Raw genomic sequence first — 13,494 nt, 5'->3', positions numbered from 1 at the left:
AGCGCAGCTGCACAGATCCTTTGCTGAACCCGCTCAGTTCTGCTGATTACATGTGGGCTGAGAAGGGGCTCTCCTCTTGTAGGGCTCATGCAGTCGTACAGCTACATCTCGTGCAGTCTCTTGGATGTCGTAATCATTTTTGCAACCGGCATCGAAGCTTGCATGTGGGGAACAAAGCATCTACAACATTTCCAACCCAGTTGTTACATTAGCCTTGTTGTCGCTCGTTTTTGCAGTGAGCATTATTGCTCCTCTCTTGGATGTTACACCCTGCTCGGGTTACACCACTCATTTCTTTGTGAGTGACACACAACCTAGAATCCTGTGTAATACTTTATGTGTATCGTGTGCTTACTCTGAAATATGTATTGGCCTGCTAGCACGCATGTTATGAGATGGATTTCCACCACTCCCAACCTTTCCGCAAATATTGCCCATTTCAGTTATTTGTTGGAATGGAAATGCCTTTTGTGCTAATCAAATTGTTTGTGCAGTTGCAATGAGCAATGGCTTGCTGCTCACACTGCAGTTAGTTTAAGGCGAGCCCTGCTCTTCCAGTGCAGCATGTCAATTTGCTGGGTTGGATTGTGTCAAATTGCTTTTGCCTTGAAGTCAAAAGAAGCAATGCATATCAAAGGCAGACACTAATGCAAAGATGTCTGTCTTTGGCAAATTGACTCTGCACTGCGTTTCAGAGATCGAGGTATTCTTCAAAGAGAACAACAGCAGAAGGATCAACATGTGACTTCTTTGTATTAGGTAAACCAACTTTCCCCCTCGTACACCACAAACACGGTTTGAGCGGTGAAGGCTTTCAGAAGGCTCTTGGGAACGTCTTCAATGTGAGGATTGCTCTGTCTCTGGGAAAAAGACAGTCGAGGCAATTACACAACTCTATTCAATCAATATGAAAGGAATATCTATCAAACAGCCCACAGATACAGATATGGAACTGAAAATCCTAAGCAGCCTTTATTTGAACCAAGTAAGGGCAGGGGATAGAGAACAGCAGGTAAAAGCAGGCTGACAGTGACAGCCGGAACAGCCAGCTCATGGCTTGCTTTCTAGCAGGAGACGCAAGTGCAGCAGGATTAGCTCGGTCTGACACATTGTTTGTAAATGTATACAAGTACTTGTTTGTTTTCCTTCCCCGAAGTAGTGCACTGTAACAAGCTGACGTACGTCTGCAAAATTGTGGACGTGGTGAATCTGCAGGCTTCCGGAGATCAACATAGTGCTGGGTTTAATCATATTCCTGTGTATGTTTCCCAATGTTTTTCCCGAACCAATGGGCTAATTGTGTTTCGAGTACAATTTGACACTTATTGATTCAAACATAAAGTGGGAAAGACGCACACACCCTGCTTATGGGAGCTGCCCTAATCCTTCTCTTTGTCCAAATCTCTTTTCATTGGAATGTTTTATCTTTTGTTTCTTTCTTTAAATAAGCTGGTTTCTTCTTTCAAAGCTTTTTTTCCCATCTCTTTGCTTTAGTTTTTTCTACTGTAGTGGGGAAATCCCTTGTTCACCAATTGATTTTCCAGTGACTGCCCAAACGAGAAATGGGCCATAGGACGAAGGGGCCAAGACATTCTCATTGTTAATGTTTTGGCATTTAGCATTCCGCGACGGGCAATGATTTGCCAAATGTCACCATGTTTGGTTATTGTGGTAGAGCAGTGACTAAATCCAAACATGAACTCGTACTTGGTTGTCTTTGCAAGGATTGTGTATCTCCGTTGGAAGATATTGCACAGTAGGGTTTGTTTAATAATATATGTGCATCATATAACAACCGCTAGCCTCATTTATCATAGAGTACTTACTTAACATACAGTCCTTACTTAAACATACATTTTCTCATGTGTCTGTGCGTGAGTGTGTGATTGTCTCTGTATGTGTGTGTGTGTGCGTTTGTGTGTGGGAGGCCTTTTGGGCATTTGATTTCCTTGCATGCATAAATGACCTGACCAAATCAGTTGTTGCTCTCGCTGCGAGGGGAGGTGCTGTACCAACTACTGTCTTACTGTATAATGGCGATCTCCGGGGACGCCCTGCCTCGCTTTCCCTTTGTCTTCCGCTTCATTTCCCAGCCAAAAAGATTTGCATGCATCCTTTCTCCCTTCGCACCACGCCTCGAGATCTCCTTCTCGTTCTCCTACGCTCTCCCGCTCCTCCCAAGGAAAAGAGGCAGTGTGCTGCATGCAATTCTATTAGCATCGCTCCCGAGAATCCCGCAACACGAAACGCGCCAGCCCCTGCTTTATGTGTGGCGGCAGAGGGGGATTATTTCCCAGTTTTCAATTTTTCAGTAGCTTTTAGAGGTAAGTGCATAATGGCATAAAAACTAAGCACATTCCCTCCGTGAACCGTTAATTGGTCTTTTTATAGCCAAGGTGTAGTTATGTGACCGGCGCCCTCCCCACCCCCATCACCCCACCACGGCTCTCTGTTTGGATAGCTTGTGGAGCTTAAAGGAAAGTGTGTGTGTGTGTGTGTGTGTGTGTGTGTGTGTGTGTGTGTGTGTGTGTGTGTGTGTGTGTGTGTGTGTGTGTGTGTGTGTGTGTGTGTGTGTGTGTGTGTGTGTGTGTGTGTGTTCAGGGGAGACATAAAAACGAAAGGTAAAAAAACAGCACTGTGTGTATTTTAGTGTATACTATGTTAGTGTGTGTAAGTGTGTGTGCACGCGGGTGTGTGTTCAGTTGTGATTGGGAGCACTGGACCGTGGCGCTCCTTACCTGAGCTTTTCATTTGCAGCGTTTTGATTGACAACTTGGCTATGCCGGGGAGGCATGCAATGCGGTCTCCCTGGAAGGCGGAGGCAGCACTAACAATGTCTTCATTAGCTATTTATTCTCCAGTTAATTAGCGTTCGATTTTTAGGGCCGTCATTGGTCGCCATTCCAGAGCATCTTTGGAGCAAGGAAAAATAGGTGGGCGATATCAAGGAGATTAACTATATAGAATCAATACAATTAAAGTTCCAAGAGCCGTCATTGTTTTTCCTAATTTAGGGAAGCTCAAGAGGTCAGGCTTCCTTGAAAACCAGCCATGAGTGCCATCCTCACCCAGAAATGTGATTGGGAGCTTTGTACCAATTGGTCAAACATGTAGTGGTGTGTTATTTTTGTCTTTGTGCTAGTGCCATGGATGTCACAGGTTGCTCGTAATGCAGCGCGATGCCATGCAAGCATTGTTTGTGTGTTCTGTTGGGATAAGGACCTCAAGGTGACACGTTGTTAACGTCTCGAGAAAAATCTGAAAGCCACACATGCGCTTGTTAGCAAACGGCTCTGAGAGGCGACAGTGCTCGGGTCTCGACGCAGGGACGACGATTGGTGTGTCACTTTAAAACGGTCCGTATGTAAATATGTGTGGGGTGCGCGATATCTGTATGATTACAGGCCACCGCGCCCTGTCACGCATGATGGTTGTGTTTGCGGTGGATGGAGCGGGCTCTTGTAGCATTTAATGAACAGAGTGTAGAGTAAATGCGTAGGAGGTTAGGCAATTTGTCTGAATTTAATCACCCCTAATGTACAGCACTGTTAATTCCATCAAAATTGATAACATATAAATGGCTTCCGGGCTGGTCAAGCCCGCGGGAAATGGCTTTGTCTTCTTGCAATTTCATTCGCAAAGCGTTTTATCTGTTCCAACTTATTAAAGTTCGAAGGCACATCGTGGTTTGTTTTCATTATCTGCTCATTGTGAACTAAATAACATTGAAAATAAATCATTCAGAGCCCACAAATAACCGTTCTGAATCATCATAATTAATGAACATCCGATATTTCATGGTCAAAGTCCGCAATTTGCCCCAAGGCAAACCACTAACAAACACCAAATTAGCAGTCCATGTACATTCACTGGCTTTGTTTTCATGGGTCCTTCGTATTTCTCGAGTTCATCCTGTCTTTCTTCTCCTTTCTTTAACATGTGTTGAAGGCGTCCTGGCCGAAATGATCAAGGGTGCATGGTAAATAGCTTTGAAGCTGTGGTCCTCAGATCAAAAGAGCTAACTAATGCCCCATTACAGGTTGCACTCAGGCAGTTTAGTTCCCAGCCCCCGTGATCCAACCGCTTCAGTAAAATATGCTGTGCTTGGCACCACGGAGCTGGGCTTTACACTGATCAGCTGATGAGGCTGCCTTTCATGTGTACTATCTTTTACCAAAATGTCATCCGTCGGCTAAGCACGTTTTATCAAATGCGCCGCCCGAATCAGAGAATACCCACACGTGCTGACCCGTGTAAAAACAATCCAACATTAGTTTGAATTATCTGGGTCAGGTTGGTTAAGGGTTAGGTTGTGGGGGAGGATATGGCCGATGGCTAACCATTAACATGATTCCCCCCCCCCACACTCAAATATTTGTTAACATGGAAAAAAGGGCCAAGTTTGAGAAAACATAACTGGCAGGCAAAATTATCTTTGATTTTAGATCACTGTTAATTAATACATGGTTAATTCCTGTGCAATACAATTAATATATCAGGCGGCTTTTGTTGTGGTTCAGTGTGTGTCAAATGTTGTCCTCAGTCACGGCAGCACCTCAGCAGCACCTCAGCAGCAGCTCAGTCCAGTGGGGATGTATGCAGGAGGCAACGGAGCATGCCCTCAAATGTTTTTCTGTTGCACTGTTCGGTCACAGGGAAATGACATCTGCAGTACACAGCGCAGTAGAGTGTAGACAAAAAGGTAAAATGGCATTTTATTCACAGTCTGATTCCCTCCTCTGCTCCGCCCCACCAAAAAAAGGCATTCCAGTGTCTTGACCTGCTCCTGGCCCCCCAGCTCACACAGATTGCTTTTCTGTCTCCCCCACTCTTTCCTTCCTATTTCCATCTCCACGCCCGAGCCCGTCTCTCGGTGCGAAGGCCGTAACCGCTTTGGAAGAAGCGAGGTGTGCAGGTCACCAGGCAGTGCATAAGGAGATTCAGAGCAATTAAAAACCTCAGACCTTTCACGCCAGGGCTAAAGGACTGATGTAATGGACATAAAGTTCACCACCTCATTTCTAATAACGTTGATTAAGATTCAGAAGGACTTGGTCAACTCAAGCTAGCTCCTTTTATGTTGAGTGTATTTGCAGTCACACCCTGCGGACGATAAACCTCACCTGTTTCAATGCATGGGACTAGCGAGGCTTAAAGCTGAAAGGCACCATAAAGAGAGTTGGAGAGGAGTTGACATCCTGTTAATGTGGTCAGTTTAATACCCCGCTAAAGCCCCAGTATCAGGCCGCTCGTCTTGATAGCTCACAGAGCAAAATCCCGGTAGCTATGCGCTGATAACTGCTGAAGGATGTAGCTTAGTCTTATCAGCCCTTGGCTCCAGTGACACAGTAATCCACACAATGCTAGGCTGTCATTGCTCTGGAAAACACAGAATTATTTAATTTAGCCAACAAAGGCCCTCGATTCGTTCTGATGTGCTGTACGACGTCACCTATTGCTAGAAATAGTCTTAATAGTCTAAATCTGCTAATGTTACGTGTGTTTATACATATATTAAAAGAAAATACCCTGTCATCATGCCAAGGCATTGGGCTCCCACAGTGAGCATGGTTTCCCCTACATTCAGCAATGACACAGTAGTGCCACTACTGGATGACTAGTGTCTCTGCAGCCATCAGCCATGCCAAAATATATATACTTTTTTTTTTTTTGCAAATGCCTTCGAATATGCAATGTTTGATTTAAAATGTATGGATCACAGATACCTCTTACTGCACCCCTTCAATTGTTACATTGTCATAACTGTTGGACGAGAAATATTGTAGAAGAAACTGACAAAATAGTGCTCTGCCATAGAAGAATAAAGAACAGGCTTTAGACTAAACGTAGGAAGCATAAAGAGAAAAAGTGACTCAATGATAGAATATAGCCTCCATATGATTGTGTAGAACAGACAGAGGCATCAGTATTATGAAACCCAGATTACAGGATGGCTACAAACTGCAGTCTGAAACAGTGTGCTAAGAATAATGCCCCGAGAAATGTACCTGTGCCAATAATTCGCTCGCCTCGCATGCTATTTATTGTTACGTTATGTAGTTATACTTTTGTCTGAGGCCATTTATATTGCGATGCACTCGTGCACTCCTTGAATCAGTGACCACGTGCATCAGCACCGTGCACACGCACCTCAAAATAGTGCACCTCACACACGCACCTCACAACAGCCGCTGGCAGGAATCATAGGGGAAACACTTAGGCTCTTCTAGAGGTAATGCAGTTGAACCCGGTTATTAGTCTGCTGTTGCCACGATGAGACACAGCAGGTAGATTTCAGCTCTGTGCTTTCCTTAGTTGGGAGACTGCTAGAGTGAATGGTAATGCAACTTCCTTTTGTTTCCATCCATTATTTTGTTCCTATCCATGACACACTCACAATGCCATGCTACTGTGTGCTAATAGCTATGAGTTCCTCTCTCCAACTGCATGGTTTCTGTTTACATTTACTTCTTGTAGATAAGTAATCTGCACGAGCTACATTACTTCACTTATTTGTCTTTGAATACAATAGTGTTGATGACATTGCTTCCTGCCAATGTATTGGAGATTTGGGTTGTGGTAGTTGACAAAATGGCTGCCATATTTAAATTGTTTATAATCATAGTAATGATCTTATCTCATTTTAACAACTTGTATTTGGAATTGTTAAAGATACCAACTTACTCAGTCCCTTGTTCCAAATCCCTTGTCAAATTAATTATTATTTTTGAATGACCGTTATTGCTTTGGCTTATCAAGATAGCCAAACTTCCATCGCTGAGATGGAATCGTCAAACCGTGGCTCACTAGTGTATGTCTTTATATCAGTAGCTCCATGTTGTTTACATTATGACCATCAATGTCAATGAACTACAGCACTGGTCTGTTCATTCCTCATTAATAGAAGCAACTGCTTTAGAAAGGAGACATGACCCAAAAGTATGTAAACTCTACATGTTATGTACAAGGGCATGGGTCACTGCAATCGTTAGTTAGCTCTTGCAGCGTTTGGCTATAATATTTTAGCATTAGCATGATTTTTCTTATGCTTTACTGTTAACTTAATAATAAGATGTGTCGGAAAACGAAGAATATGTTTGACAAGATAATTCTTCATAGTTGGAGTGTGACCAATTATTCAACACTGCTGGACATTTCAACATCGGTGCGTTTTCAGTTGAAATCTGAAGAGCCAGCTAGACTTCCAGTGGAACATAAGAGGTTCTTATAAACATAGGGGCGGAGATGGGTGTCTCAGACCGAGCGCTGCTCTATCTCATCCTCTGCGAGGGTTGGGGTGGGCTAGGGGTCTCAGCATGGGGTCACTGTATACATCCTATCCGGAACATAGCTTGTGAATAATGCATTTCGTCAGGGGAGGGTGTTTTACCGCCTGCCCAAGGGGAAAGCCACCTGGGTCATTTGCCCTGGTTAGCATTTCTCCACAGCTACTGATGAAACACCTCTTATGGAATGCTTCAGTTGTCAAAGACTTCATTTCAAAATGACAAATGGGTGCTTTCTGTGAGAAATAAAGCGTTTATGGTAACGTAGCTTGAAGGTATAAAAATACAGTTAAGAGAAGTGGGCGGACTAAACATTAAATGCAAAACAATGAACCTATATACCAATCGATGTATGAAAGAGGGCTTGCTAAGATTTTTTGTAAGCTTAATGAAAAATCGTTCAATAATCTATTGGCACATTTTTCTTCTGAAGTAGAATGTCAGTCTTGTAAACAATGTTTGTAAATCTCTTTCCAATATTTATTAGAGAAAATGTTCTACTAGTTTCTGTTCACTTCAAAATTCAATTATTTACTCAATTTACCAATGCCTTGAAAAATATAGAGTTTTCTCAGTATCCTCCGGGTTTCTCGTGATTGTCGTTAATATCACGCATGACACGCGGAGGGGCACTCTCTGCTCCCACAGTGTGCATGCTGGCAGGCATGCGAAAAACCAGTAGAACCGCTAGCATTTTCATAACGTGTGTGTGTGTGTGTGTGTGTGTGTGTGTGTGTGTGTGTGTGTGTGTGTGTGTGTGTGTGTGTGTGTGTGTGTGTGTGTGTGTGTGTGTGTGTGTGTGTGTGTGTGTGTGTGTGTGTGTGTGTGTGGCGGGGTTGGTTTGTCTGAGTTGGAGTGATCACGTGCTGGAGCAGACAATAGGGGGGCACTTTGGAGAGGTTAGTTTGGTCTTTTGTGAAGCTTGCTGGTGGGGGGGCTGAGGGCAGTTGAATGGGATCATTGAATCGGAGGTAATTTTGGGCCCCGGTGTGGGGCTTTAGTTGGGGCGCCCGTTTTCGCTGACAGCCTTGTTTTTTCCCCTTCTGCCTCTCTTTTCCCCCCCCAGCAGCCCCCATGCTGCATCGGCGTTTCTGTCCAAACCAAAGGCTTTTATCTTTGTGTCCATGACGACATGTCGGATAGGGCACGGCAGCAGAGACTCCTCCTACCCCGGTTCCTCTCGGGAGCCCGTGCATCTAGATACAGTTGGCTCACGCATCTTCCAGGTTTTTTTTTCTTCGCTCTCCGCAGCGCTCTGCCATACATTCTGCCGGGGCCTTCCTGAGCCTCCTGACCGGCTGTGATAAATGAACAGACACGCGCCGCACATCCCCATTCATTATCATTGAAAACGTCGCTTCCTGCCGGGAGTTGGTGCAACAATTACCACGGCGGCTGACGGTTGTGGAGCCTCCCAGAGGTGTCGAGGCGCTGGCCCAATCTCAGGGATTGCTAAAGAGCCGGAGCTGGGCTCCAGCCTCCGAGAGGGCTTTGGCCCACATAGGCTCCCAAGGCAAATGCTGCAAACCGCCATTGCACGTTTGCTGTGGCAAACACACATTTGGCGATGAAGCAAGGCCAAATATACCAGCAGCATGGATCATAGAAATGCCAGGCCTATTTGTCAGGGACTTTGGAAGGGGCATTTTGGTGGAATGATGTTGTGGAATCGTCAGAGTTCAGCGATGAAGCCCATGTCAAATGAAACTGGAATGACAACAATCTCATGGTTTTATTTTATGTTTGGGCAATGGCCTTATTTGGTTTGTGTGTTTGGCTGACGGTTTTCAATAAAGCAGGGTTGGAATTTAATTTAGATGAGATTTAATTTGAGCTGTCTCAATTGTCCTTCCATCTTGGGCCAGCCAATTTTAACAAATATTGACTGATGTAATTATTCTAATGGATGGAGATACCTTTATTGACCCTTGGGACTATACCGGTTAAAATGGGAGGCAAAACAAATAAGGTGTCTTACTTTCATTTAATCATTTATTCATTATTTGCTCCACACTCCTAATGTCACATTAAATAATGAGACGATTCGTTTTTGATGCAGGTGAATGGATGGGGTTGCTTTACCACCAACCAGGAGGTAGACTCATGTCATTCACAAAGCCAAAAGGTCCACAGCACAGGGTACTCATGTTTACACTGTAGCACACAATCACACATGACTCAAACCATAATCCCCAACATCCTTGATGGAGCCGGTACGAATCCCTTCCTCACCTTGAACTTTGTGACGTGTTAAATCTATAGAGTGTTTGTGTGTGTGTGTGTGTGTGGTAGGTATTGAACAGTACTTGGTATTCCTCCCCTGATATGCTGACTTGGGGGTGGGGGTGCGGCTAAGGTGCTTGCCAGAATACCTCAAACTTACAGTTAGCCCTGCTTCAAGGCAACGTCTTCTGCCCGGGAGTGAAGGTCACCTGGATTCCTGAAGTCGACCATGCCCCCCTCTCCACCAGGCAAGAAGCGCAGCTATTTGATTTAAGGGTGCTCGTACAGGGATAGAAGAGGCAGGGGGTGGTCGACTCAAAGTGAAGTTCAGCAGCACTATTAGAGCAGTTTGTTTTGGGGGAACCTTTTTGCAGTTAAATGCTCAATTGCTGGCCGTTAGCCCTGCTGATGGGGAAGCATGAATCATGCCTCCCCTCGCTGGAGTCGTCCGCCGTGGAAATATCTTTTTGTAAATCAACCTAGTTTCTTCCGTTTTTTAATCTTAATGTTACTTTTAAAGAAATAAGACTGCAGCCTTGTCCATTGTATACAGTGTTTTTTGGTCCTTCTGCTGAGGCTTGATAAATTAGGACAAGATTGTATTTGTATTCATTGTGATGAATATATTAGGATGTTTTTAGTGTTTTATTTTCCAACGCAGTGTCCTCAAGCCTTCCTTGTCTCCCTCACCCCCCCCGGCTCTCCATCTCTCGCTCCCTCTCTCTGCCTCCCTCTCCATTTCTCTGTACATTGAAAGGAAAGAAACATTTTCCCTGGACCAATTTTTTTTTTTATCCTACCAATATTCATGGCTTTTATAACAGTCCCCTGTCAGGGGCGGAACCGACGGGGCCTTTCCTGCCATGTTGCCCCAACACATTGTGTCTCATGATCCCCCATGCACACAAAAGAATAAAAGACAAAATAACAACCACAGGAAAAGTGCATTTCGTCGGCGTCATGCCCGTTCATAAACACGCCAGGCAAGGGCGCTGTCCGCGAGCACGGGTATTGGCAAGCCGTACACATGTTTATCCACCGTGTGGCTCTGCTGCGAGCACACACCTGTTTGTTTATTCCCTGCACGTGCACGGGGGTTTGAAGTTTTATCATTGTCTGCCCCCTTATCAGCTTCCCCAAATAAATTGGCCCCGAGGTTAATCCTTTTACGTTCCTCCCGGCTCTGGAAGGGGCAGGTAGCAGCCCCTGCACTGCCCCCCATCCCCACCCCAAAGGAGGGGCCCGGTTGCCGGGGCGCTGCGAAACACGTCCCCCTGTCCCCATGGTAGCGGAACAAAGGAAGATTAGGTAGCCTCCTCCAAGGCTTTTATTAAGTAATTCCACGTCTGCTTCAATAATTCAATGCGGCACCCGCAGTTGTGGCGCCGGTGTGAAGCCCTGTGTCTCGGCGTTCACATCTTTCGTGGCTCGCAGGAAACTTTGCCGTGCAAGTGTGTGTGTGTGTGTGTGTGTTTGTGTGTGTGTGCGCTTTGAACAGCGAGGCAAGGTGGGAAATCTGTGTGTCTTCGAGCGAAAGCTGGAGATGGTGTGGGCGGGGGAGTTGGGGAGGGGAGAGAGAGAGGGAGGGGGAGAGGGAGAGGGAGAGGGAGAGAGAGAGAGAGAAGGGTGGCGGTCAGGGAAATGTATTCGGGTAAAGGTACGAGATGAGGATGCTCTAAGGTATAGTCTGTTTGTGTTCTGTCCTTTCGGTGTGTGTGCTTGCTGTGTTGTGCGACATGAGCTGTCAGTGCTGTACTGTCACTCTCCTGTAACACAAACCTGTGTTGTACTCGTGTCACTGTGGCGCTCGGGGACTGCTTGAACTCCCCCACCGTGTGTGTGTGTGTGTGTGTGTGTGTGTGTGTGTGTGTGTGTGTGTGTGTGTGTGTGTGTGTGTGGTGTGTGTGTGTGTGTGTGTGTGTGTGGTGTGTGTGTGTGTGTGTGTGTGTGTGTGTGTGTGTGTGTGTGTGTGTGGCTTCATGTCTGTATTTGGTGCGTGTGTGCATGCTGCTACAACAAACATCAAGTACCGAGCCTCCCGTGGATGGGACGATTGGTAGCCCTCTGCGGTGGAAATCTCGGGGTACGTCACCGGGGAAGGGATCTTGTAAGACACACCCGGCCCAGTGTGGCACAGGGGATCCCTCTCGCCGTGTCTTTGAGGTTGGCTTCCAGCAAAGGGCTTCAACCGGTGATTTCTCTTCACCCCTGAAAGCAACATTTGGCCTCGTCAGGGTTTTAAATGGAATGTTTTGGGATTTAATGGGCTTCTGAAACCGCACCCAAGAGACCCATTTTTCTCATCGTTGTTATCGCTCCTTCTCTCTTCATCCTTTTTCCTTGTGTTTCTTTTTTTTGTGTTCCTGCCTTCCTCTCCCTCTCCATCTCACCCCCCCACCACCCCCCCCCCCCCCCTGTTTTGGGACATACCTCTGAGGCTCAGCCATGAAGTGAATAATGTATGAGTGAGAAGAAGCGTGGTGGACTGTTTAAAGAGGCACCGTGGAGTGGACTGTAGCTCAGACCAGGAGGTCTGTCCGAATGACGGTCCGACTGTATGTCCATCTCTGTTTCCATTGTTTCGGTCTGTTTCAAAAACATAATGATCAGTCACTCTCGCTTTCTATTACAAACCTTCTTGATCTCTCTCTTAAGCTGTCAGGTTTTCTTAAATGTTCTTTGACTTCCCCCAGACGTCTTTCTGTTTCATCCTCCTCAATCCCCTCTCTCTCTCTCCGGTGTCTCCGCAGTGATTTTCGAGGATTGCGGCGGTGACGATGCAGTTACCTTGGAGAGCAGCCGGCCGAACGACTTCCGGATAGAGGCGGACGGCGTGATCTACGCCGCCAGACGCCTCCGGATCGCCGAGCATCGCCCGGCGCCGCTCGTGATCACGGCCAGCCGCGCCGCCAACGACCAGCGCTGGGAGAGCAAGATCCAGCTGACGCCTCGCACGCAGCAGGTGTGTGGGCAAGCCTTTCCTCTATCCCTTCCAAACGTCCCCCCCGCCCCCCCCTGGCGACAGAACCACCACAACAATCAAATCTTCCTTGTTGATTGTCTCGACTTGTTTTCCTGGCGTAGGAGCGTGGCGTAATCAATTCTGCCCCGCGTGTCAAATAACTTTCGCTTATTAGCCGCACAGCACATTCGCACATGACTCGCTCTCTAAATTGTAGCAGGTGTTCCGGGAGACTGGATGGATGCTCGCTAATTAAAACTTAATGTGTCGTTTTACTAGGGGCACAAACATATACTCATCACGGTCAGTGGTTAGCAAAGCGCGGATGCAAAACAAGCCCGCCCATAAAGTTGATTTCGCCAAGCCTGACTGGTGCTCACACGGTTATTGCCTTCTCACCTAAAAACAAACCCCAAACAAGGCGACCAGAAGGGCCCCCAGCCCGCTGCCACTGACCCCGGTCCCACGCAGAGCATCTGACTTTGGGTTAGGCCGCCGCCGCCCCAAACCTGTTTCCACTGGAGGCGTTTGTTTAGTCATCTGGTGTTTAGGCATTAGCATGTCCTCATGCTTTTTTTTTTTTAGCCATGCCCTATAAGCAAATCGTTGTGAGCATGGGATAGCAATCATGGCTGTGGGATCCCAGATTAGGGTCTCTCTCATGTATTAATGAACATCCCCTTAATACAATAACATTGCTTGTTTTACGAAGAACTCGTGCCGTGCCTATCATCTCCAGCCAAACTGTTCTGAAATGAACGGCACCGCGGGCTACTTCAATATTTTCTACATGCTGGGCAATCTCATTAAAGGTGTTTTTCCCCCCGGTTTTATCCCGTTCCAAGCGACGCGTCCATGCCGACGGTTATGCCTGTTTACGTCGTGCACAGAGTGTGCGATAATCGTCCGGGTTTAAGTGAATCTGGTAGCAGGGAGTGATGAAAGGCCTTTTCTAAAATCAACCCTTTTTCTTCCTCCTGACATCTGTTGAATATACCCAAGCCGAGCAGCTATGTGGTTTTA

General features: G+C 46.3%; 1 protein-coding gene across 2 annotated transcripts in view; it reads left to right on the top strand.

Moving 5' to 3' along the window:
- LOC130388195 (cadherin-2-like) overlaps positions 1-13,494 on the top strand; it is a 63,141-nt gene that overhangs the window by 23,324 nt on the left and 26,323 nt on the right. For both annotated transcript variants that reach the window (XM_056597569.1, XM_056597570.1), the window contains exon 3: positions 12,260-12,471. In XM_056597569.1, coding sequence (XP_056453544.1) covers positions 12,260-12,471 — 212 coding nt within the window. The remainder of the gene's footprint in view (positions 1-12,259; positions 12,472-13,494) is intronic.

The sequence above is a fragment of the Gadus chalcogrammus genome, chromosome 8 (genome assembly GCF_026213295.1).
Source record: "Gadus chalcogrammus isolate NIFS_2021 chromosome 8, NIFS_Gcha_1.0, whole genome shotgun sequence".
In the NCBI taxonomy this organism is placed as follows: domain Eukaryota; kingdom Metazoa; phylum Chordata; class Actinopteri; order Gadiformes; family Gadidae; genus Gadus; species Gadus chalcogrammus.
This window is presented reverse-complemented; position numbering and strand designations above follow the sequence as displayed.